This window comes from Diplotaxodon limnothrissa, linkage group LG22 (genome assembly GCF_057381915.1).
Source record: "Diplotaxodon limnothrissa isolate DT_005_m linkage group LG22, D_limnothrissa_male_GT1.1, whole genome shotgun sequence".
In the NCBI taxonomy this organism is placed as follows: Eukaryota; Metazoa; Chordata; class Actinopteri; order Cichliformes; family Cichlidae; genus Diplotaxodon; species Diplotaxodon limnothrissa.
In genome coordinates this window covers 8,853,777-8,876,118 of record NC_140616.1, presented here as the reverse complement: position 1 = coordinate 8,876,118, position 22,342 = coordinate 8,853,777, and the positions used below count along the sequence as shown (strand labels likewise).

Sequence of the window (22,342 nt, the reverse complement as noted above, 5' to 3'; positions counted from 1 at the left end):
AATGTGTTTTTCTACACAGTAAAGAAGTTGTTCAACTCATACTGTAATTGACAATTCCTTAGATGTATGGTTGCTCTGAAGAAGGGAACATATGTCCGATAATCAATAATGCAAAGAGTCTGCTTTCTCCTCCGGACACCTGCCCGCTGCTGCTACAGTGAGAGCAAAGCACAAAATATGCTCGTGAACATCCACATCTATGAACTGAAAAGATACGTTGTCAGTGTTATGGTGAGAAATTGTCTTTCTTAAACAACAGTCGGACCGAATAAAAATCAGAACACACCACCTGTATGTTCAGATCTATACGTGACACTCCTTAGTTATTACAGCACTTTTTTTTTTTGCTTAGAAATCACAGCCAAGAATAAGCTTTTTCATTTACTTTTATCTCTTTCAGCAAGGATTTTTTTTTTTGGCAAACAATAAAATGGCCCTCATAAACTAACAGCTTTAACAAATTGATTCTTTAGCTTGACTATATTTTATCATTTTAGTAGAACTGCAAAGCTACGTCTGAAGTTTTCAATTAAATCTAAAAACAACCATCAGTAATAATAATAATAATAATAATAATAATTGTAGTATTTAAACAGGTCAATGAGTTGTGTTATCTGTAATTATTTAAATCAAAGAAAATAACAGAAAAATAAGTCAGCAGTCAACACTAGATTTCATAAAGGGAGACCATGTCAGCCAGTTTCAAATCAAAACTTTAGGAACAAAATAAAGGCGTATATTTTGTTAAGTAGTTTCTATAAATTCGGATTAGAACAGCTGCTTCTCAAATAATTTCAAAATCATATGCAAAATGCAAAATATACCACCTATTAAAGGTATCGTATCATCCTCCAAAGTCTTATTTTAGCGTAAGCTATATTTATTATTTCACTACACTGATTAAATCCGCGTGCAACCTTCGGTTACATCTTGAAAGCGCAGTTTTCGCATTGCTACATTCAGAAAAAGCCCACTTTGTTTATTTTTGTTTTTTTTGTTTTTTTTGCACACACGCTGAGCAAAACAAGCGTTGCGTGAGATGAACCCCCCGCCCACCCAGTTTGTGCTCTCTAATCTTAAATTAGTGAAGCAATTTTTTCTTGGCTTGACATTCATCACTACGACATTTTTAAATGCCACGCGAATGCAGCACAAATCCCTACGCTTTTTGCGTGGCATCGCATAGGTACTGCCCAGCCAAGATGGCTGACAGCATCCCGTTAAATCCGGTGCGGAAGAACTCGAAGAGAATCCCGTATTACAACTCAGCCAGGCTTTCAAGGTATGGACGGGGTAGCTGAGCTGTTTTTTCTGTCTCGCACTAAAGCGACAGTCTTGTTGTCTGACACGTTTATGTGTTTTTGCTTTGCTTTTGCTTCCCGGGGCTCGGATCTGTGTACGGGGGTCGTGCTTGTTAGCTTGTTTTGCTAGTAGTGCTGTTGACAGCTCATTAGCGGTTTCTGCTTTGACAGCTGTTTGATTTTATCACACCGCCCCAGGTAAAGCTAGAAACCTGCGCAATATGTGCTTTTGCTTTTTTACAAGTTCCATAATTCAGCCTGTCAGTGTAGCATATGTTAGTGATAGTTATCTGCTGTGTTCCCTCGGGCTTTTCATTTAAAGTCACATGATAGCTGTGCTGGCGTACTACGTCACATGATATATGAAGATAGTTACTTTCTGTAGTCGTGATTCACCATCTTGCTCATCTTTCAGAATGGAGGAAGATGAGCTAACACAGTCCTCAGGGTGAGGAATGGACAGGAAGCGAAGTAGGCGCATAACGAGGTACTTGTAGTTCAAGAGCATCCACAGCAAATAGCTTTGGGTCATGTTAACGTATAGGCAAGTGGCTAATTAAAGGTGGAAGGTAAAACCTCGACCCCTGCAGGGTTAGAATTTGGTGGCCAAGTTAAGATTTAAGTAGAAAATGTCCTAGTATGTTTCACGTCCACTTGTCTCCTTTGGTCACGGCAAAAATAATAAAAATTTCTCTTCTTCCTGTGGTGAAAAACATCTAGTGATCTTCTTTAGGATGACAATGCCTCCACCCATAGGGCACAAGGATTGGCTGGTTAGTTTAATGAGTATTAGAATGTTATAGTTTCAATAACACAAGATTACAACCTAGTTGAATTCCTATGGTAGATTTTTGAGTGCTGTACACCACTGTAATCAAGTAATCAAAACAGGGACTTGTATAAAAATCTAAAGCTAAACTAAAGGTTTTCTAGTAGTACATGATGGTTTAGCAGTTTAAGATGCATTATGGGCTGAGAAACAGAGAGGTACTGCTTGCTAATACAAGACAGGTATGCCGTAGTGAAAAGACTGCTTTATCTTTATCTTATTTCTTTTTTTTTCTTTTCTTTTTTTTTTTTTTTTACACTAATAGGGACCACGTTTTACAAAAAACATCAAGTTGTGGTGGAAAGGATTAAAACTTAAGTGAAACCATAAATGGGTCAGTAAAGTGTTTACTGAGGGTACAGGTTAAGGGTACAGGTCAATTTATCATTCATCAAACAAAGTAAACAGAATTTTCCAGCCTTCTTTTTCAGTGAGCTTCAGTCATTGATGACAGACTGCCTAAATCAAAGTCTGAAACTTGTTGCTCCGAGGTGCCAACAGCAGCACTAACATTACAATGCAATAACAGTGACAAAACATTATATGTAGCAACACAGTTTAAATCAACTGTAAGCAAAAAAAAAAAGTGGCCTAGGTAGTGTTTTTAATGGGAATTTTAAGTCAAACTATAACATAAATGCTTTATCCTTTAGTTCAACAATAACTAAATCAAATAAACCATGCAACATCTCAGGAGCCTCCACAGTATTGAAATTAAAATATATTTTATACTTGGGGATGTTGTGTCTTGGGTCAGACTTATCAGCCAGTTGCTTAAAACCCTACTTTTCCACTAGCTCTTCCTGTCATATGAAGTGCAACTAGTGAGTGCTCCAGTGAGTCATTTGTTTACTTTTGGGTCACTCCTCACCAGCTGCTATTATCTCGTCTTTCATAGCCTGGTTTTACTGGATGGTGTGTTTTTTGCTTCAAGTGGAGAAACGAGTTTGTTTCCACCTTTAGCAGAGACAGTTTTCTTGCTTATTCTGCAAAGCATTGTGCTTTTTTTTTTTTTGGAGGCTGTTGAAGTAGTTCGTTTCTAAAATGTCGTCAGAGGCTGATATGTGGCTCTTGCTGTCAGAGATGTCTGGGCTACACTTGTTGTTGTTCGCACTAAGTATTGTAAACACCTGGCACAGCTCTATCCTTGATATCACATTAATGACACATTTTTATAATGTAAAAATATGTACCCCATATTATTGTGGAAGGTGGCACAACCTTAGAAGGATTGTATTGTCCCATGTGCACACATAAATCACAGACCTCAGCAACTGTAAAAGGTGTTTTGTAGTGGGTGGTAGTAATGTGCAATTCAACTGCAGTATATTAAAAGGCAAAAGTATTCAGTTTTATATACAAGGAGTGCAGAATTATTAGGCAAATGAGTATTTTGTCTACATCATCCTCTTCACGCATGTTGTCTTACTCCAAGCTGTATAGGCTCGAAAGCCTACTACCAATTAAGCATGTTAGGGGATGTGCATTTTCATTCAAAATAGTCAACAGGGTCGCAAGAAGCGTGTGGGAAAAACCAAGGCGCAAAATAACTGCCCATGAACTGAGAAAAGTCAAGCGTGCAGCTGCCAAGATGCCACTTGCCACCAGTTTGGCCATATTTCAGAGCTGCAACATCACTGGAGTGCCCAAAAGCACAAGGTGTGCAATACTCAGAGACATGGCCAAGGTAAGAAAGGCTGAAAGACGACCACCACTGAACAAGACACACAAGCTGAAACGTCAAGACTGGGCCAAGAAATATCTCAAGGCTGGTTTTTCTAAGGTTTTATGGACTGATGAAATGAGAGTGAGTCTTGATGGGCCAGATGGATGGGCCCGTGGCTGGATTGGTAAAGGGCAGAGAGCTCCAGTCCGACTCAGACGCCAGCAAGGTGGAGGTGGAGTACTGGTTTGGGCTGGTATCATCAAAGATGAGCTTGTGGGGCCTTTTCGGGTTGAGGATGGAGTCAAGCTCAACTCCCAGTCCTACTGCCAGTTTCTGGAAGACACCTTCTTCAAGCAGTGGTACAGGAAGAAGTCTGCATCCTTCAAGAAAAACATGATTTTCATGCAGGACAATGCTCCATCACACGCGTCCAAGTACTCCACAGCGTGGCTGGCAAGAAAGGGTATAAAAGAAGAAAAACTAATGACATGGCCACCTTGTTCACCTGATCTGAACCCCATTGAGAACCTGTGGTCCATCATCAAATGTGAGATTTACAAGGAGGGAAAACAGTACACCTCTCTGAACAGTGTCTGGGAGGCTGTGGTTGCTGCTGCACGCAATGTTGATGGTGAACAGATCAAAACACTGACAGAATCCATGGATGGCAGGCTTTTGAGTGTCCTTGCAAAGAAAGGTGGCTATATTGGTCGCTGATTTGTTTTTGAATGTCAGAAATGTATATTTGTGAATGTGGAGATGTTATATTGGTTTCACTGGTAAAAATAAATAATTGAAATGGGTATATATTTGTTTTTTGTTGAGTTGCCTAATAATTATGCACAGTAACAGTCACCTGCACACACAGATATCCCCCTAAAATAGCTAAAACTAAAAACTACTTCCAAAAACATTCAGCTTTGATATTAATGAGTTTTTTGGGTTCATTGAGAACATGGTTGTTGTTCAATAATAAAATTATTCCTCAAAAATACAACTTGCCTAATAATTCTGCACTCCCTGTAGTTGCAGTTCACAACAGTAATCTCCTCAAGGCATTTACATTCAAGGGTAAAAAACCATATGATATTACAAATAAAACCCCACCAATCAGATCCCTTATGGTTAACACTTGGCGACAGTAGGAAGGTAGAACTCCTTTTTAATAGGAACAGATATCCAGCAGAACCAGCAAGGGGCATCTATCTGCTGTGACTGACTCGAAGGGTGAGGGGATGGTACCTCACTGAAAGAAAAATGGTAGAGTTGTATCTAGCTTGCTTATTATGCCGATAAAATGGCTTGTATTCTGCCAGTGTAGCTCTGGCAGTTCATGTTAGACTGAGTCTATTTCTCTAAATTTGTCAGCACCAAGTCTAAAATAAAGAGCTTAGTTTCACTTGAAGTGCATCGAAGCAGAAACACCAGTGCACACCAGTGTAAAAACGCAAACGGCTATGTTGCCACGAGGGCAGGGATTCAGGACAGGACAATAAATCCCACTTTGTTTCTAAGACCTGTAAGTTGTGTCTAATTTTACTATATCTCCTACTATGGCTAAAAGTACATTTAAACTTGGACTTCCTGGGAAAATCCTCTGCCACGCTGAACTCGTTTCTCATGATAGTGATGAAATTAATGTGGCAGTTTATTGATCCCTGTAGAGCAGTGCTTCCCAAACTTTTTCCAGCCACGTACCCCTTGAGACATGTCACCCTCAGCCGCATACCCCCTACTACGAACGACTCTTAATTAGTGTCTATAAATACATTGCAATATCGCATGCATAAAGATAAATACTGCACAGTCGATTATTTCTCACCACCAAATGAATTTATCAATATTTTTTAGTAATGACAGAGTTTTAATAACAAACTTTACTACTTAATACTAGCAGTGTATCAAAGGATTTATTAGAATTCACTTTATTGTCGAGAGCATAAAGGCCATGAACTTTCATTAAACAGAACTTTATTTAATGTGATGGATGTGCTTGAGCAGAGGCACACAGCTCTTCAATGTTTGGCTCAATTTGGGAAAGGCTGAGTCTTAAATCGTTTTCCACACAAAGTCTTGCTCTGTATTTTGTTTTCATGTTTGTTAAAGCAGAAAATCCCTTTTCGCATAAGTATGTGGTGGCGAAAGGCATCAGAGTCTTGACAGCGCGCTTAGCCAGCGCGGGCTGTTCAGTGCGCAGCCCTATCCAGAAATCCGCCAGGTTCTTTTGAGCGTGTTCAACTTTTAGAGATCCATCTGTGGCGATTTCAATTAGGCTCTCCTGGTCAGACGGTGATAACGAAGTAGGCACGGCGGTGAACGGGTGACGTATCCAATCATTTGAGCCGTCCGTCTCTGGGAAGTATCGGCGTAACTGCACCGCCAGCTCCTCAAGGTGCACGTTACATTCGCGCTTTACACTTTTAGATAGTGTGAGATCATTAGAGCACAGAAAATCATGCAGCACAGGAAAGACTTCAGTGTTGTTTGTATCCAAGCAGTTCTTCCAAAGGTTTAACTTCTTTATCATGGCCTCAACTTTATCTTGAACATTGAATATAGTTGCAGAAACGCCTTGTAATCCGAGATTGAGCTCGTTCAGACGAGAAAATATATCACACAGATAAGCCAGGCAGGTAAGGTACTCTTCATCATGCAAATGTTCAGACAGCTCAAAGGGATGGTTACTGAAGAAAACTTTAAGTTCATCCCTCAACTCAAAGAAACGGGTCAGCACTTTCCCTCTAGATAGCCAGCGAACCTCTGTGTGGAGTAATAATGTCTCATGCTCGCTGCCCATCTCATTGCACAACGCAGCAAATAAGCGGGAGTTCAGCGGCCTGGCTTTCACAAAGTTAACCATTTTTACACTCGTGTCCAAAACATGTTTCAAACGGACAGGTATTCCCTTTGCAGCAAGAGCCTCTCGGTGGATGCTGCAGTGTACCCAGGAGGCATCTGGCGCGACTGCTTGCACACGCGAAACCACACCTCCGTGTCTCCCAGTCATGGCCCGTGCGCCATCAGTACAGATGCCAACACATCTGTCCCACACGAGTCCATGTGTGTTCATGAATGTGTCCAGCTTTTGAAAAATATCTGCGGCAGTTGTCCTTTGTTCCAGCGGTTTACAGAACAGCATGTCCTCCTTGATGGTTCCTTCATGAATGTAGCGCACATATACGAGAAGATGCGCCAGGCCAGCCACATCCGTGGACTCATCTAGCTGTATTGCATAACATTCACAGTGGCGTATGCGCAGAAGTAGCTGCTGTAAAACATTTTCTGACATTGCATTGATGCGCCGTAAGACAGTATTGTTTGATGATGGAATGGACTGTATCGTCTTTTTTGCCTTTTCCCCCAACATTGTCCCTACCATATCTAAAGCAGCAGGGAGAATGAGGTCCTCCACAATAGTGTGGGGTTTGTTGTTTTTAGCCACTCTGTAACTGACCATGTAAGATGCTTGTAGTCTGTTTTTATTCATAAGATCTGGCACCTGAATGCAGGTTTTACTTGTTGAAAGTGATTTTAGCTGTCGCTCAAAATATTCCCTTGGTTTATTTTTCAAATGGGGATGATTTGTCTCTAAATGTCTGCGCAAAAGTGAAGGTTTCATTGAGTTCTGAGACAATACTTTTGCACAAATAACACACTGTGGCCGGGGAAATCCACCAATATTTATACACGTAAACCCCAGCGAAATATAATTGTCATCATATTTGCGCTTCTTTGATGAGGTTGTGTTACAGTCCGTGCTGTCATGCTTTCTCCCACTTTGACGCTCCGCATCAGACACTTCATCACTTTCCACATGGCTGGCTCCAGCTATGCTAGCCACTTGGCTAGTAACCACAGATACATCCCTGCTAGCACTGCTAGCATCCAAATCTGACGAACACATTGTTGTTGAACAATCACCTGTGCGGTCACTGGAAAATGCATCTTCAGATATGAGCTTATTGGTTGTTGTGGCCGGTGTCTCTGTGGTAGGGCCTTTTTTTCTTGTTAACCACTTGTCCATTTTCGCGCTGCACTGAATGCTTGGAGGCAACTTCAACTGTTAGGTGTCAGTCATTTGGGCAAATCACGCCCATGTATTTTGTCAGAGCTATTTTTTTGCTGAACACCAGAGGGTGGTATATAGTCATGTATTTGACAGGCAAAAAAAACTGCATTAGCGCAAATTTCGGCTTTTAAAACTTTTGATCCCCACTCCAACCCCAACCCACGCGTACCCCCTACAGCCACTTGCGTACCCCCGAGGGTACGCGTACGGTAGTTTGGGAACTACTGCTGTAGAGGAATGATGAGAGCTGATTTTCTCAAACTGTTCCAAAGCATTTGTCCTGAAGCTGATGGAGAATGCTTTCCCACTGACACTCTGAGCAACTGTTGGCAACACCGTCAACGCTGCACCGGAGAGGCAGAAAACATTTTTACAAAGCAGCCCACGTTTCCCACAGGCTTGAGTTATTATGTAATCAGATGTGGGTGTTCCATCGCAAGAAACACTGGCTAATAATCCACTTTTTTTTTTAGCAAGTTCGAATGGTGTGTAAACATATCGCACATTTTGGTAACAGTGAAACATTTCCCAGATCATATGACTCAAAGCTTTGAGCACAATATTTACAGCTTAACACTACTACCTTTATGTTTATAGATCTGTCTAAAACAGTCTTTTTTTTCTTATCCTCTTTAACAGTTCATCTCCCTGCATATTGTCATTCAATCAGTGTTTGTTTAGTTATAACTTGAGAAATCTGTGTACCTGTATCGACTGTTCTGCTCATCAGGTTCAGACTTGGCATAGCTGGGTCTTTGGCTATGAAGGGAAGGATTTGGGGTATGTGACCAATGCAAGTGTCCTTGGATGCAGTGCTCTAAAAAAAACAAAAAAAACACTGCTTACTCTGAAGGTGGTGATGCTATGCACAGGATGTGTGCTGATTGATTGAAAGATTTGCTTGAACAAACAATGGATTGACAGCAGAGTTCACCATGAAGGGGAAAAAGTGTGAAAAGAATCAAAGGTCAAAAATAAAGAAGTACAAATGGTGGTTGGAGTGAACTGTTCTGGTGGTTTTGAACATTTGGTTTCTTTGTATGTTTTCACTTCTGTAATCAAAAGAAACACCCAAAACAAACAAAAAGTAGCCAGTAGTAGTTGTATTTTTGACATAACCATTGATGACAACACACTGATGCAACATGCGGATACTAGTCTGCAAAGCTCTGTGTAGGATCAATACACAACCTTTACAAGACACTGAAGTGCAGTGCTGAGTGTGTGAAGTCATTTGAATGAACAGGTCTTACTTTTGTTTCTCACTAGAAGTTGTTCTTGAATGTCAGTATTTCCCCTACAGTGACAGCAGCCATGTGTTTGACTGTGCTTGTGAAGATATTGAATGAAAATCTTGCATTCCCAAGTCTCAGAACCTTAATTTTGGACATGACAACTAAATGCCAAAATCCTGACTTAAATCTTAAATTTTAACCCTAAAAAAACCTCTTTTCTTAGGTTTGTTCTTTCTGATAGTAATAAACTCAAACGGGTTCTTGCAAATACAGCTGAACATAAATGTATTTAGTTTAGTGCCTCATGCTATAAAAAGGCTCCTGAGATCATGCTGCAAATCCAGGACATTTGTTGGTGTTACAGTTTATCAAACTTCTTTAGGGATTTAATCCATCCATCAGCAGGCCTGCAATACTAAATACCTTCACTCACTTATGTTATTTTAATAAGCAGTTTATATTTTCAATAGCCGTAATCACTCAAACACATTTGGTATGTGTATGCATGTAACTGGACTTTTAAAATAACTTAGTGTGTGTGTGTGTGTTTGTTTGTGTTTTTAGTGGACATCTATAAATTGTTGCTACAAAAATGAACTGGGTTACACTCTTATATGACAATTAAAAATTAATTGCTTGCAGCTGAACTTCATTACTATATAGAGACAGAGTTATTTAGCTTACCTTCATTTAACAGAAAGAGTAGGATACTCGTTTTGGTGTTTAAAAAAAGTAAATGCCATATTCATGAACCCCCCTGTTGTAGTCCCTTAGAATAAATGGCACCTCCTTTTGATGCTCAAAGTGCCAAAAGAAAACTTTGAACAACTCAGGAGAACTTTCTTCTCATTATGACTCAGTTATTTGAAAATGATCAGGATGTTGTATGAGGAACTTTATTTTTTGTACCAAACTATATGTGATAAGCACTTTGCTGTGCAGAAATATGGGTGTATCATGACAGGATATAAGCATGAACAGATTCCTGTTTGGCTAAGTTACAGCATTTGTTACCGGCATGTTTCTCTTGGCTCAGATGTTGTTGGACTTACAAAAAAAAGCGCTGCAATTGTTTTTTTTTTTTTTTTTGTTTTTTTTTTTTGTTCAAAATCTCATATAAATGAAACAAACTTTAAGATTAGTTCTACCAAATTTTATTTGACAGAAAATACTTTTTTTTTTTTAAATGATAAATAAAGAAACAAATACTATAAGCATGTGGGGGGGGGGATGGTCTGGACTGTGATCTGTCCAAACTGTGATTTTTAGAAGTGAGGAACCAAAACAAATACATTAACTGGTAGTAGTTGCTACACAAGAAATAATTATAACAAATATTTGTTTTATGATTTGTATGATGAATTTTACTCTTGTAAAATTTCTATTTGTGGTGAGGCTGAATTGTGTTAATAGGGTTGTATTTTATGGAAAACACCATCATCATAGAGGGTGTTGATTTTGTGGAGACAATGAAGTGAATGTATAAACCAGCCAAGCCTGGTGGTGCACACCTTCTTCCCTTGTTCAGAAACAGAGCTTTGGGAGTTTCTGTTCATATGGGTTATAAATAGGTAACAGGTTGTTTTGTAGCAGAAAGTCCTACAAGTGGCATTATCTCCGGTCCTTCAACTAAAGTTGCAGACGCTCTCAGCTCAAACAAAGTCTGGCTACAGCAGGCGTCTAAATGTTTTACTGCTGGGGAGGGCCGCATCTGTGAGTTTGGACCTTAAGCTCTTAATCCTGCTCATGCTACGTTTGCTTGCGCGCATGTCCACGTTTATTTATTTATTTTCAATAAAGGACACTCTTGTACAGTGGAGTGACCTTTCAGTCTGCTTATATTGTATTTTTTTTTCTGAATGTATTTGATAAAAATAAGTTCTGGTTTCTAAAATGAGATTTGAAGTTTAATTTAAAAAAAATCTAAGCAAAACACAAACCTCCCCAAATGTTAAAATTGAATGATGTTAAATTTGAATCAATTCAGATTTGTTTGTTAGGTTTTTTTTAGTACAGTAAATTTTATTTACTCAGAACATCCACCTCAGTATAATACATGGAAGATCAGTACTTGTATGTGACATTGATCAGAAAAATGTTATTAATCTTTTCAGCTTTATTTTGCCTGTTGCTGATATGAGACTCTGAATCTTTTACTGCTATATTTAATTGGCATTCTCATTTTCATCACGTAATCTGGCAACGTCACTATAAATATTATTGAGGTCATTGCAGGGTTGACGTGACCACAATGTGTTTTTTGTTTTTTTTTTCTTATAAGAATCTAGACATTTATTAGAGAGCGTCTCATGAATAAGGTAGTATATCTTCTCAACGGTGTTTTTAGTGTTTATTATGTGAAAGTGCTGTTGGCTCTGCCCTTCTAACTAGCTTTAATCTTGGCTTTTCTCACTGAATCTTGCACATCTTGTACTTTGAAGTGCTTTTTTTAGTATTTATTTATTTTTTTACCTTGAGATTTCCTTAAGTATAAAGTTGGTCATAGATGCTGTTACTTGTTCACACTGCTTGGATATACTGTTTTTGCGATTTAAGATTAAAAAGGTTGAGTTTAATGTAATGAATAGAGTACTTTTTTCTTTTTTTAAACTAGTAAAGTGAACTTTGACAGTTTTTTTTTTTTCAAAATTTATTTATTTTTAGTACAGTCTCAGCAGAGAATGTGAATACTTAAGACCTTATTCATTTGTGTTTTTGGACACAATCTGAACACAAGTTTTTTTTTTTTTTGCCACTCACGTCAGGGACCACAGATTGAGTTGTACACATCAGACTTCATGTGCAGTGGTTGGCACAGTTATGAGATGCTGAATTTTACAACTAAAACAAATGAAAACACTGTTACAAAAAGGAATGAAGCACAAGAGTTGCTTTATCGTGTTGTCATAATTTTATATTTAAATTGTTTATCCATTTCAGCATGTTTCTAAAATTGTTCTCCAACACACATACTTACCCTCGTTCAAAGTAACTGAGTCTTCCTAACACAGCTTACTGTTCTTTCAGATACTCTTTAGAAGATGAGCCCTCTAACTTGGATGAAATGCCCCTGATGATGTCGGAGGAAGGCTTTGAGAATGACGAGAGCGACTACCAGACTCTACCCCGGGCCAGAGTCAATCAGAGACAGAGTGGCCTCGCCTGGTTCCTCCTGGGAGGATGGAAAGTCCTGTGTGGGAGGTACCTCTGCACCATTGTTGTTAATATGTTGATTTAATGATTTTTTTATAGTGACGGTTTAGGCAAAATATTGATAGTTTACATTTTGGGTTTATGTATCTGGGTGTTTTCTGATTATTCACTCAAGCCCTGCTATTTTTTAATAGGAAAATTCAATGAAAGCATTTTAAAGCAAAAATAGATTAACCATGTTTTTAGTGAAGTTTCTATTTCTGACCTCTGCTGCAACCACATATTTTTTACCTTCTGCCAAACACTGCACCACCTTCTTGTATGTTTTCTAAATAAACTTAAAGGAACCTGTAATATAAGTTTCTAGCAATTAGACTACTTGAATAATATTTGTAATAGAAGCTTGTCCATAACAGATCTGTAAACACACAAAAATAGATTGCAAGTTCACTCTGGGATATAAAATGGATTGTGCTTGTAGCCCAGTAGTCTTTGCTAAATAACATATTTTCATAGCAAAATACTCGGATATGTTTTGCCAAATGCTTTACTGATGTCGCCTTATTTTTAATCTACAGACTAGAGTAGTCCAACTGGACATTTAACATTTCCGAGAGTCTTTCTGTAAATGCAAGCGTATTGTATAATGTCAGCAAGCATGCTTGTGATGATCAGTTTGGATTTCAAACGCACCGGTAGCTGTGCATGAAGTGCAAAGAGAGGATAAGGGCATGTTTTTTTTTGGTCGGGTTCCTCGATGCGCACCATCAGTCCAAAAAGATTTTCAGGTCAAACAGAACAGGGTGGTTTATCCGACTAATGATTTATTTGACAGGTTTTGCCCTCTAACGACGCTCCTTTCAGGCTAAGAGGACTGTTTGTTTGTGTACATTTATAAACACTTGTTTGTGTAGTACTCCAGTGCCCAAAACGTAACATTCACCGCTGCTGCAATTTCATAGCATATTCGGTTTTCAGTTCAGTTTTGTTGGTAGTGGTACGTGTCCAATTGAAGCTGCATATTGATCCCCCTCCCCATCCCCCCACTAATGAACAAATCGGATTTTTCACAGCTGACCAGTTTGATGCTTTCCAGTAATTTTATGTGTGCATAGTGTGGGATTATAAAACACAAATAATTCACAGTGAATAAGCCCCGACTGTTCAAATGGCATATTATTTGAATAGCATTCATTTGCTCAAATAATCGCTCTTATGAATCTGGACTCAGAGTGCACAGAGACAGAGAACGTCGAGGCCAATACAAACAGGACTTTTTACCAAAGTTGATTTATTTAGTTTCATGTTTTGCCAAGTTGCTTAAAATGTGGAAAAGCCAAGCCGTTCAGCATGACGGTATACACTGACACTCTCCCCTCTTTCCCCCCAGGTGCCAGTTTAGGTCATGCTCAGATCACGCTGCTCTCATTGAAATTTACCCGCACACTATGCCACTGTTTGCGTTTGATATCAGATATGGGAGATAAGCCCCCATTGTAGTCATTACCAGGTTGATGGAAAGTCACTTACTTTTTGAAAAGTAAATGTCAATCTGAACCCGTCTGTCGTTATTGAGTTTTGATAATATGGTGGTAATGATGTTAGTGCATACAAGCAGAAATGGACTAGGGGTAAAACTACAAACTGCATATAAAAGTCAAGTTGTTACATCTGCTGCTGTGTTGGCATTTGTTAACTGTGGAGGTGCAACACATAAACATAAATATCGGCTTCTCAGTGCTCAGTACCAAACTAATAAAATATTAAAAATGGAAGTTCAGTAAAAGTAAGGCACAGGCACGCGTGTCAGTCGAAGCAACGCTCCACTATTTTTAAGCCTTGATAGTATCCAAAAATTATTCAGTGTGGAGTTGTTATGATGGAGGAAATTACCAATTGTACCAGATTGCAAACTTACATTTTAACATGTATATCATGGGAATTGATTCACTTTTTGAATCAGCCCCAAGTGGCCACTGGTAGAACTGCAGTTTTTAGCTTTTTTTATGTTGCCTTCTTTTTAACCTCAGAGGTTGCTGTTTGGGTAAAACTAACAAAACTAATGCGTGTCAACCAATTTCATGCAGTAGTTTGGTTATATACATGCAACATGTTTGACTCTTAAGCTTAAATTGATTATCCAGCTCTGAACTTGTCTGACTTTTAACATAATTAGCAAGGGATTTCCCACCAGGAGAGATGCTAACCTTTTTAGATGATTCATAGCGTTAAAAGCAAAGGACCTCTTTATACAAGTGGGTCAAAAAAAAGCCTTGAAGATCTAATTTACACTGATGAGACCTGGAATATAAATCACATCAGTACTGTAGGACGCAGCAGAACACAGCTGTGAGGCTCCATGGCTACTAATGGTTTAACAGCTGAGAACGTTAATGAGAATGAATAAACCAATTTGAAGTGGACGTCACGGTTGCGTCACTGTAGTTGCAGAAAAACAGGAAACTGGTGAAAGATGCAAGAAAACTGGTGAATCTAAGGAAAAAGTAAAAATGTCTTTTTCTGCTTCTTTATTTATTGCAGAATATAAATGAAGAGAATAAGATGGCCTGCTGTTTGGTTCGTGTTTGCAGTTTGGATAAGAATTGTTTTTCTTTTATATATAGTATTTTTTTTTTTATATATGTTTACACACACAGTTGCTGTTGAATTGTGAGTTATTGATATTTATAGAGCTAGTTGAGTCTCTCTATCGCTCACATTTATATTACTAATGTAAATTTTTGTTTCATTTTTAAGGGAAGACAGTTGTGTTGTCTCAATGTATCAGCAGCAGCCATACCATCCTCTCCCATTGCACAACCCCCTCATTTAAATGAACATGTTTGAATAGACATATTCACTCAGTGTGCACCACTGTTGCCACAAAGAAGCTGGCTTTACTTTGGAAACCCCCACCTCCAGTTACAAAAGCCCAATGGATTACCACATGTACTGATATAATTAGTAGGGAGCTATTAGTGGCGTTACTGCACAGTGCTAGAGCTGGCACTGTTTAAGCATTGTAAGCAAGGAAGGGCAAAATCACAGATTTGCTTTAATCGCTTTTTCTAGGTATTGCTTAAATTTGTATCCTGTGTTGTGCAAACTCGACAGAGATCCTCAAAGTCGTGTATTACCACAGAGTTTATTTTCTGTTTATTGGTTATATTTTTATCTTTATTATTTTAAGCTCTATGTGTCCGGAGAAAATTTTGAGAATTTGTGACATCAATAATGATTTAAAAACAAACTCGCGCAGTTACAGAGTGATTACTGAAATGTAAGAAGGCTGAAAATACGTTTTAGACTCTGGTTGCTGTGACAAATATTAAGTTGAATTTTAGGTTTTCAAAAAAGTTTTTTCTTATTTTGAAAAAATCATATTCTGCGCAGGTTCTGGTTGGTAATCTGTTAAAATGTTACTAAAGCTGTCAGGCAGTTGTAGTAAAGTGTAAAAAAGTAAAATAAGGAGAAGTTTAATGATTAATTTGTTAATCTTTTTCAAGCTGCATATTTTTTCAATAGCCTTACCTATGCTCCTTTTTTTTTTTTTTTTAAATTTATTTATTTATTTTTTAAAATAAAGTCACTACAGCACATTTTATTACTTGGATGCCCTTTTCTTGCACCATCTACTTCTCCTTCATCCCTTTACCACAACCCATATATTACAAATATTGACAGTCAGTATGTTTCTTTAAAAATACAGAATGGTTTCCAAAAAGCCCTTGAAGCAGTGTGTAGCTCACCACATGCTAACATTAAAACCTGAAAAAATAAACTGTTTTATATATGTAAGATGTTTCCTTTTAATCATCTGTTAAATTTATTTTGTGACCTAGTGTGGAACTTTCTGACTCCCCTGGTACAAAAAAATATCCCCAAAAAGCCATAAAGGCAGTTCTGTCTTGTTGTTGTAATTTTTGCTTTTTTTTTTTTTTTTTTTGGTCTGTTTTTAATCATATTGACATCTTCTTTTGTAAGCTGCTGTGACTGTCTGGCTCATATATGTCGGAGGAAGAAGGAGCTGAAGGCAAGGACAGTTTGGCTTGGCTGCCCTGAGAAGTGTGAAGAGAAGTACCCCAAAAATGCCATCAAAAACCAGAAATACAACATCATCACCTTTGTGCCTGGGGTGAGTGGCAGTAGCTCCCACACAACCTGTAGCCTGCTTCAAATGAACTGTCTTGCTTTGGTAACTGAATTCGCATTTCGTGCCCTGATCTTTGCTCTTAACGCAGCAGTTTTTCCTTTTATCGAGTCCATGCTCCCAGTCTTTATAGTGTCTACAATACAAATTCATCCTTTCAGTTGAAATCAGTCATTTATTTTCACTGATTAACAGACTGTAATGCACAGGAGCTTTCACTGGATCTCATTGTTAACTATTCTGTCATTAAGTTAAGGGTTTACTCTGTAGGGAACAATAGAGATCCATCAGAGTTACTTATTAAAAAGCAAATGGTTCCTTGATTAAGAGGGCTGCCTTCAGCCCAGGCCATTAAATGTCAACTGTCTATTAGAGACGTAGATATTCTCGTCGACGGTGAACAAAACGGCTGTTTTTCTCCCTCCACTTTGAATTATTAAATACACACGAATTGAGTTAGCAGTATGCATTTTCCCCTAAAGGTCAGGAGGTTCATTAACTGTAGAGCGTCGTGCATTGATCCCATTGTCTCTGATAATCTGTGACTAGACACTGGACTCTCATTATTGCAAACATTATTCAAAATTTGACCTTAGATGACTAGAATACTGCGATCTCCCTGGTGATAGATGGCACATTAGCAAAGAAGCTTGAGCCGCTCACAAGAGCTACTTTGGTATGTGTAATATAAGAGCGTCTCTGGTGATTTCCACCTGAAATGGTATCTGATTGAGTCAACCTCATGTTGATTTATCAACACAATGCGCCTGTTTTCCTCCTTCATTTGAAGCTTTGGTCACGCAGTGCAGGATTATTCTTGAAAGTTTTAGGCACTGACATCGTACCTAGTTGCCCTTACATTTGAAATCTGCACCCTGCGTGCCATTTGAAACAGACGTTCTCAAAGTGTCAGAGTTTCCATTAGGTTAATGTAAAGTTAACAGCATTAACATGTATCTTGTTCCCTCTTGGAACGTGTACAGTAACCCATCCCGTCTGGTTTGTTTCTGCTGCTGCATCCTCTTTTATCTTGTCTGCAGCTGTCGTCATCTTTGACTCACCTTGCTGACATGTTCACTCACCTCGCTGAATCTTTGTCTTCTGTCCCCTCTCAGGTTCTCTACCAGCAGTTCAAGTTCTTCCTCAATCTTTATTTTCTAGTGGTGGCCTGCTCGCAGTTTGTGCCATCACTGAAAATCGGATACTTGTACACATATTGGGCACCTCTGGTAAATGTTTTTATGTATTTATTTTTGATCTATCAAGTTGTTTGCAACTAAATTAAATGTACAGTGAAGCCAAATTAGTCGTACTATTGGAATTCAGCAAGAGAATAAACCCATATTTTTCCACTTTTTACTATTGCAACAGTTTTAAGTGAGAACCTGCTCCAATTTGTTAATGTTAAGCAAATGCCAGTGTAGTTTAAATGAATGGATTTTATTATTGATAAAACTCCGTTTTTAAAGCACTCCTTTGTCGATCAGGGTTTTGTGCTAGCTGTCACAATGGTGCGGGAGGCTGTGGACGAAGTGAGACGTTATCAGCGAGACAAAGAGATGAACTCTCAACTCTACAGCAAACTGACAGTGAGAGGTTAGTGAGACAACTGAAAGAGACCTATTCACCTTCCACCTTATTCGTCTAGCTGTTTGCTGACATTATGAAGACTCTTATTCAAATGATTGAGGCTCCATGCAATTAAAAGATGGCTTTACACTTGCAACAGAAGTCATTCTTCTCACTGTAATTGCATTGAGTCTTTTTTTTTTTTCCTTCAAATTTATAAACACCTAAGATCTGTGCCTTGTGTTGATTGTAGCACTTCACAGCCACCGTGTACATATGTACATGTTTGCATGTAATCACAGTGAAAGAGGAAGGTTCTCAGCGGATATTGGGGTGGTTTAATTGAGAGTGACCTTCTATGTCATTGTTTTTGTCTGACTCTGACCAGAGATGAAAACAAAAGGGTATTACGTTATCAAGCTGGAGATAATCAATTAGAAGGTGAGAAGGGGGGAAAAAAGAGCAATAGCAAAAAGTGGGCTGTGGTTTTAAGAGTCGGCATCATTTCCATGGGCCAAAAATCAATATCTGCATTTTATTTCATGACATAATTTAGTTTGAAGGTATTTCAGAATACAAGTCTAGAGTCTTTCACAATTTCTGTGCTTTTCCTTAGGTAAAATTCAAGTGAAAAGTTCAGACATACAAGTTGGAGACCTGATCATCGTGGAGAAGGTAAATCTCTCCTGTCTTTACCTCTAGATGCCTCTGCACGGAAGGATTCAGTTAGGTGTATTTGCTTGATAGGTGCTGATTTGACTCATTTTTTTTAAGCTATTTAAAATATATAAAATAGGAATTTGATAGTTTAGCCGACATTTTTGGAATTTATTTTCATATACGATGAAAAGATGTTTGTTTAAAAGTAAAAGCAACCACAAAAAAGGTTCTAAATCCTTCAAAACATTAGCTTGAGCTTATTTTATAAGCATTTGCATCTTTGCTAACAGGCAGATATTATAAAACAGATTAATGGATTTGATTTAAACAGTACGGTGGGAAATGTGTTTTATTTTTTTGAAACTTAAGATACATTCTCAATTCTAAAAATGTAATTAAAAATGATCAATTTGTGATGTTTGGTTCTAGGTCAATTCCAGCTCCAAATTTTTATTCTTGGACTCTTAATATTTTTTTTCCTTCTCTTCCTTTAATGCCACCCTGTCTTTCTAGACCACTTTCATCTGATTGGCTGCTATTCCCAAACAAATTGGTTTGTTTACTAGGAGTTGGTTTCTGTGCTCAAAACCCCAGAGCTGTGCACCTGAAATAACTGTCTGAGGGAAATCCTCTCTCACTGACATCAAACACAGCCAAGAGTATAAAAAAAAAACTGTCTAAAACAGAGTGTTTAGGGTGAAACTTGTGCTTTTGGGTCCTTTCCTATACACCACTGTTACAGTGATATATGTGAAGTAAAATGGTGAAAAGCACACTAAGTCCATTTTAAAATTTTCATTGCTGTGCATTAGATTCACGTAAAGTGAACTTCACGTCAGGGTATTGACCATATTTAATTATTCAGGACGATTTGGAGGGGATAGTGCTCAATGACACACCACCTTTAACATTTTCCTCCTTTCTTCTTCTTCTTTTCCTAGAACCAAAGGATTCCTGCAGATATGATTTTCCTGAGGACATCTGAAAAAACTGGTGAGCAGATGAACTCCGGGTCTGTTTTATTTTTTTATTTTTTTATTTTTATTTTTTTAATCAGCCATTGTAAAGCAGGACAAAATATGCTGGAGACGCAAGTAGATCAGCATTACCTGTACACACCTGTAACGGTATGTTTTCCAAAAAAATAACACAAAGAATGCTTACAGTTGAACTTTTGTGTTCTCTGTGGCAGTTCAGCCAGCTGAGTCAAGTGTATTTAGGTGAGAAATGTGACTTTTCCCTACACTTCTAGTCCTTTGACAAGTCACCCTGTGATTCATATGATTTGTTCGGGTGACTGACGATGCAAATTCTAATTAATCAATGAACTGCATCAGATCCTGGCTCTTTTCTGAGTGGCATCATTTCCATCAATCTTTGATATGTCAATAAGCTTGGCAGGAAGTTGTTGATGTCTTTGTCTCTAACTCACACGCCCACACACATCCACATAAAATAACATATTTCTCTTTCGCACACAGGCTCGTATATTTTGTCTTTCACATACTCATATACACCCTCACATCCCAGTGGTGTCACGTGAGAAGCTGACCTGCCATTACTGCAGAGGGAAAGCATGAATCATCCCACTTGTGTTAATGTTTTCCATGATACTTAACCCTCCAGGGATGGTTTATAGTTGCCCTTTTACCCTCTCTGTCAGATAGTTGCTCTCATCCATCAGTTTCATATGTAATATTGCCTCAGATCAATACAGGTCACCACTGCTCAATTTTTATCAGGCTTTGCGGTGTTCACAGCAACCACAGAGGCTTTCTGTTGTGCTACAGGTTCTGTATTAATGCTCAAGTTATTAGATTAAGACAATTTCTATGTGCTGCGAATATGTTTACGTTCTTTAGCACATGGTAATGTGGAAGCATGCTTTTCAAGCATGTTTTTTGGTTCAACAAAGCAGTCTCATGGTTTTGGCCTTTAATTGTTTAATCCACAGGATATACTTTTTAAACTTTGGTCACTGTCAGGTTTCTAAAAATGCAAATGTTAAAAAAGTCTATTGCTAATAAGTAATAACATTATAATGTGTGTTAAAACATGCAAAATGCCACAGAAAAATTGTCATTTTCAGAAGAAAAGCTTTTTGGATTAAACGTGAGTTATAATCTATTTGTCTTATATGGGAAAGTCAATTAACACAACAAACCAGTAAGCATGGCTACATGAATAAGTATCTGTACCCCACTTTCAGTGTGAAAGAGCAATGCAAAGTATGCAATCACAACAACTGTGCAGTCTTTGAGAGCTTTTGTGTTTTTCCAGGTTCGTGTTTTATCAGAACAGATCAGCTGGATGGAGAAACAGACTGGAAACTTAAAGTTGCTGTTGGCTGCACACAACGACTGCCAGCAGTAGGGGTATGGATACGTTAGTGAATCTCTGGTAACAAACTGTCTGTGAATGAGTGTTGAGTTATCACTAACAGCGCTGCTCATCGAATGTCTGTGCTGTGATGGAAACCTAATCACTGATGACAGACAGCAGGAACAGTCTGAACCTGACAGCAGCTTCCTTTAACTGGAGATGATACCCAACACTTCAGATTTGAGTTTTTGTTTTTTTGTTGCCACTTAATGCAATCAGATAATTAAAGTTTCAGCAAGTCATTTGATGATTGAGCCACGGCTTCTGTATTGGGTTTCAAGGCACCCGAAGATGGCACAAGCTGTCTTTAGTTGAGCCAGTTTTCGCGTTGTTAACACGCCTCGCTTTTATACTTCATTAAAAGATTGTTCATTTGCCAGAGAATATTAGGAGCTAAAGTAAATTGGTTTGATGCGCTTTCACAACAAGAAGGGTTGCTGACTGAATAGTTGAGGTCCTAACTAATCAAGTATGTCCCCCCATCTTACGTAGAAACTTTTATAATATAAGCACTAAATTATCATCATGTCTACACCCACTGAGAAGGTATAATAGTTTATATGTTCACAACTCCAGTAAAACATCTGCTAATTATGCTGTTGTTTCTATATTTAAACTAATGACTTTCATCAGGGTCATGTATTGTTCCTCCATCACCATCCACACTTGCTGTCTCTAAATCATCGCTGCACCAACTCTGTGCTTTTGTCTCTAAAATGCTGGAGCAACATAACTCTCCATTGGGGGTTCAGTAAAATAATCTTCCCTGCTCCTCTTTAACCGCTCTGCCCATGTTCTCGATAGGAGAACACTATCTGAGCACAGCTGAGGCCTGCCTAACTGCTGCCGAGGCTCCACGCGCTGCATTCCTGCCTGAATAATTTAATATTTACAATCAATTTTTGTTCCACTAAGAGGGGGGAAGGCTGCTATTGGGTGCTTGACAGGCCTTAGGCTGCAGTCTTATTTGTCAGGGTGACTGAGAGAACAGATGATTGAATGGTCGTGATTCAGTGGTGATTGTTGTGACTTCCTGAGGTTGTTTCCTTCTTTTGTTAAGAAGCCAGATCCTACATTTATGGAAGTGCTGTTATCTTAGTACTCCCTTCATTGACTCTGTTGATTCTCTGTTTGTTTTACTAAATCTTGCCAAAGAAACAAAAGATCATACTAAAGGTTTTGCTCGTGTAGCAAGATCGGTCTTATTTATTTGAGCAACTGTGCTAAAGTTATTATTACACAACACGCTTTATAGTACATCACATATATATTAACTAAGACTTAAGTTCCAGCAATATGTTATTTTAAACAATATTTGCTGCAATATC

At 38.4% G+C, this 22,342-nt stretch overlaps 1 protein-coding gene across 1 annotated transcript in view; it reads left to right on the top strand.

Annotated features, from left to right (window-relative positions):
• The first annotated feature begins 1,202 nt into the window (after nt 1-1,202).
• The window catches only part of atp9b (ATPase phospholipid transporting 9B), a 45,490-nt gene continuing 24,350 nt past the window's right edge, over nt 1,203-22,342 (top strand). Inside the window, exons 1-8 of the mRNA XM_085345877.1 lie at nt 1,203-1,282; nt 12,128-12,301; nt 16,238-16,388; nt 17,519-17,632; nt 17,891-17,999; nt 18,589-18,647; nt 19,574-19,625; nt 20,913-21,007. Of these exons, the coding sequence (XP_085202003.1) occupies nt 1,203-1,282; nt 12,128-12,301; nt 16,238-16,388; nt 17,519-17,632; nt 17,891-17,999; nt 18,589-18,647; nt 19,574-19,625; nt 20,913-21,007 (834 nt within the window). The remainder of the gene's footprint in view (nt 1,283-12,127; nt 12,302-16,237; nt 16,389-17,518; nt 17,633-17,890; nt 18,000-18,588; nt 18,648-19,573; nt 19,626-20,912; nt 21,008-22,342) is intronic.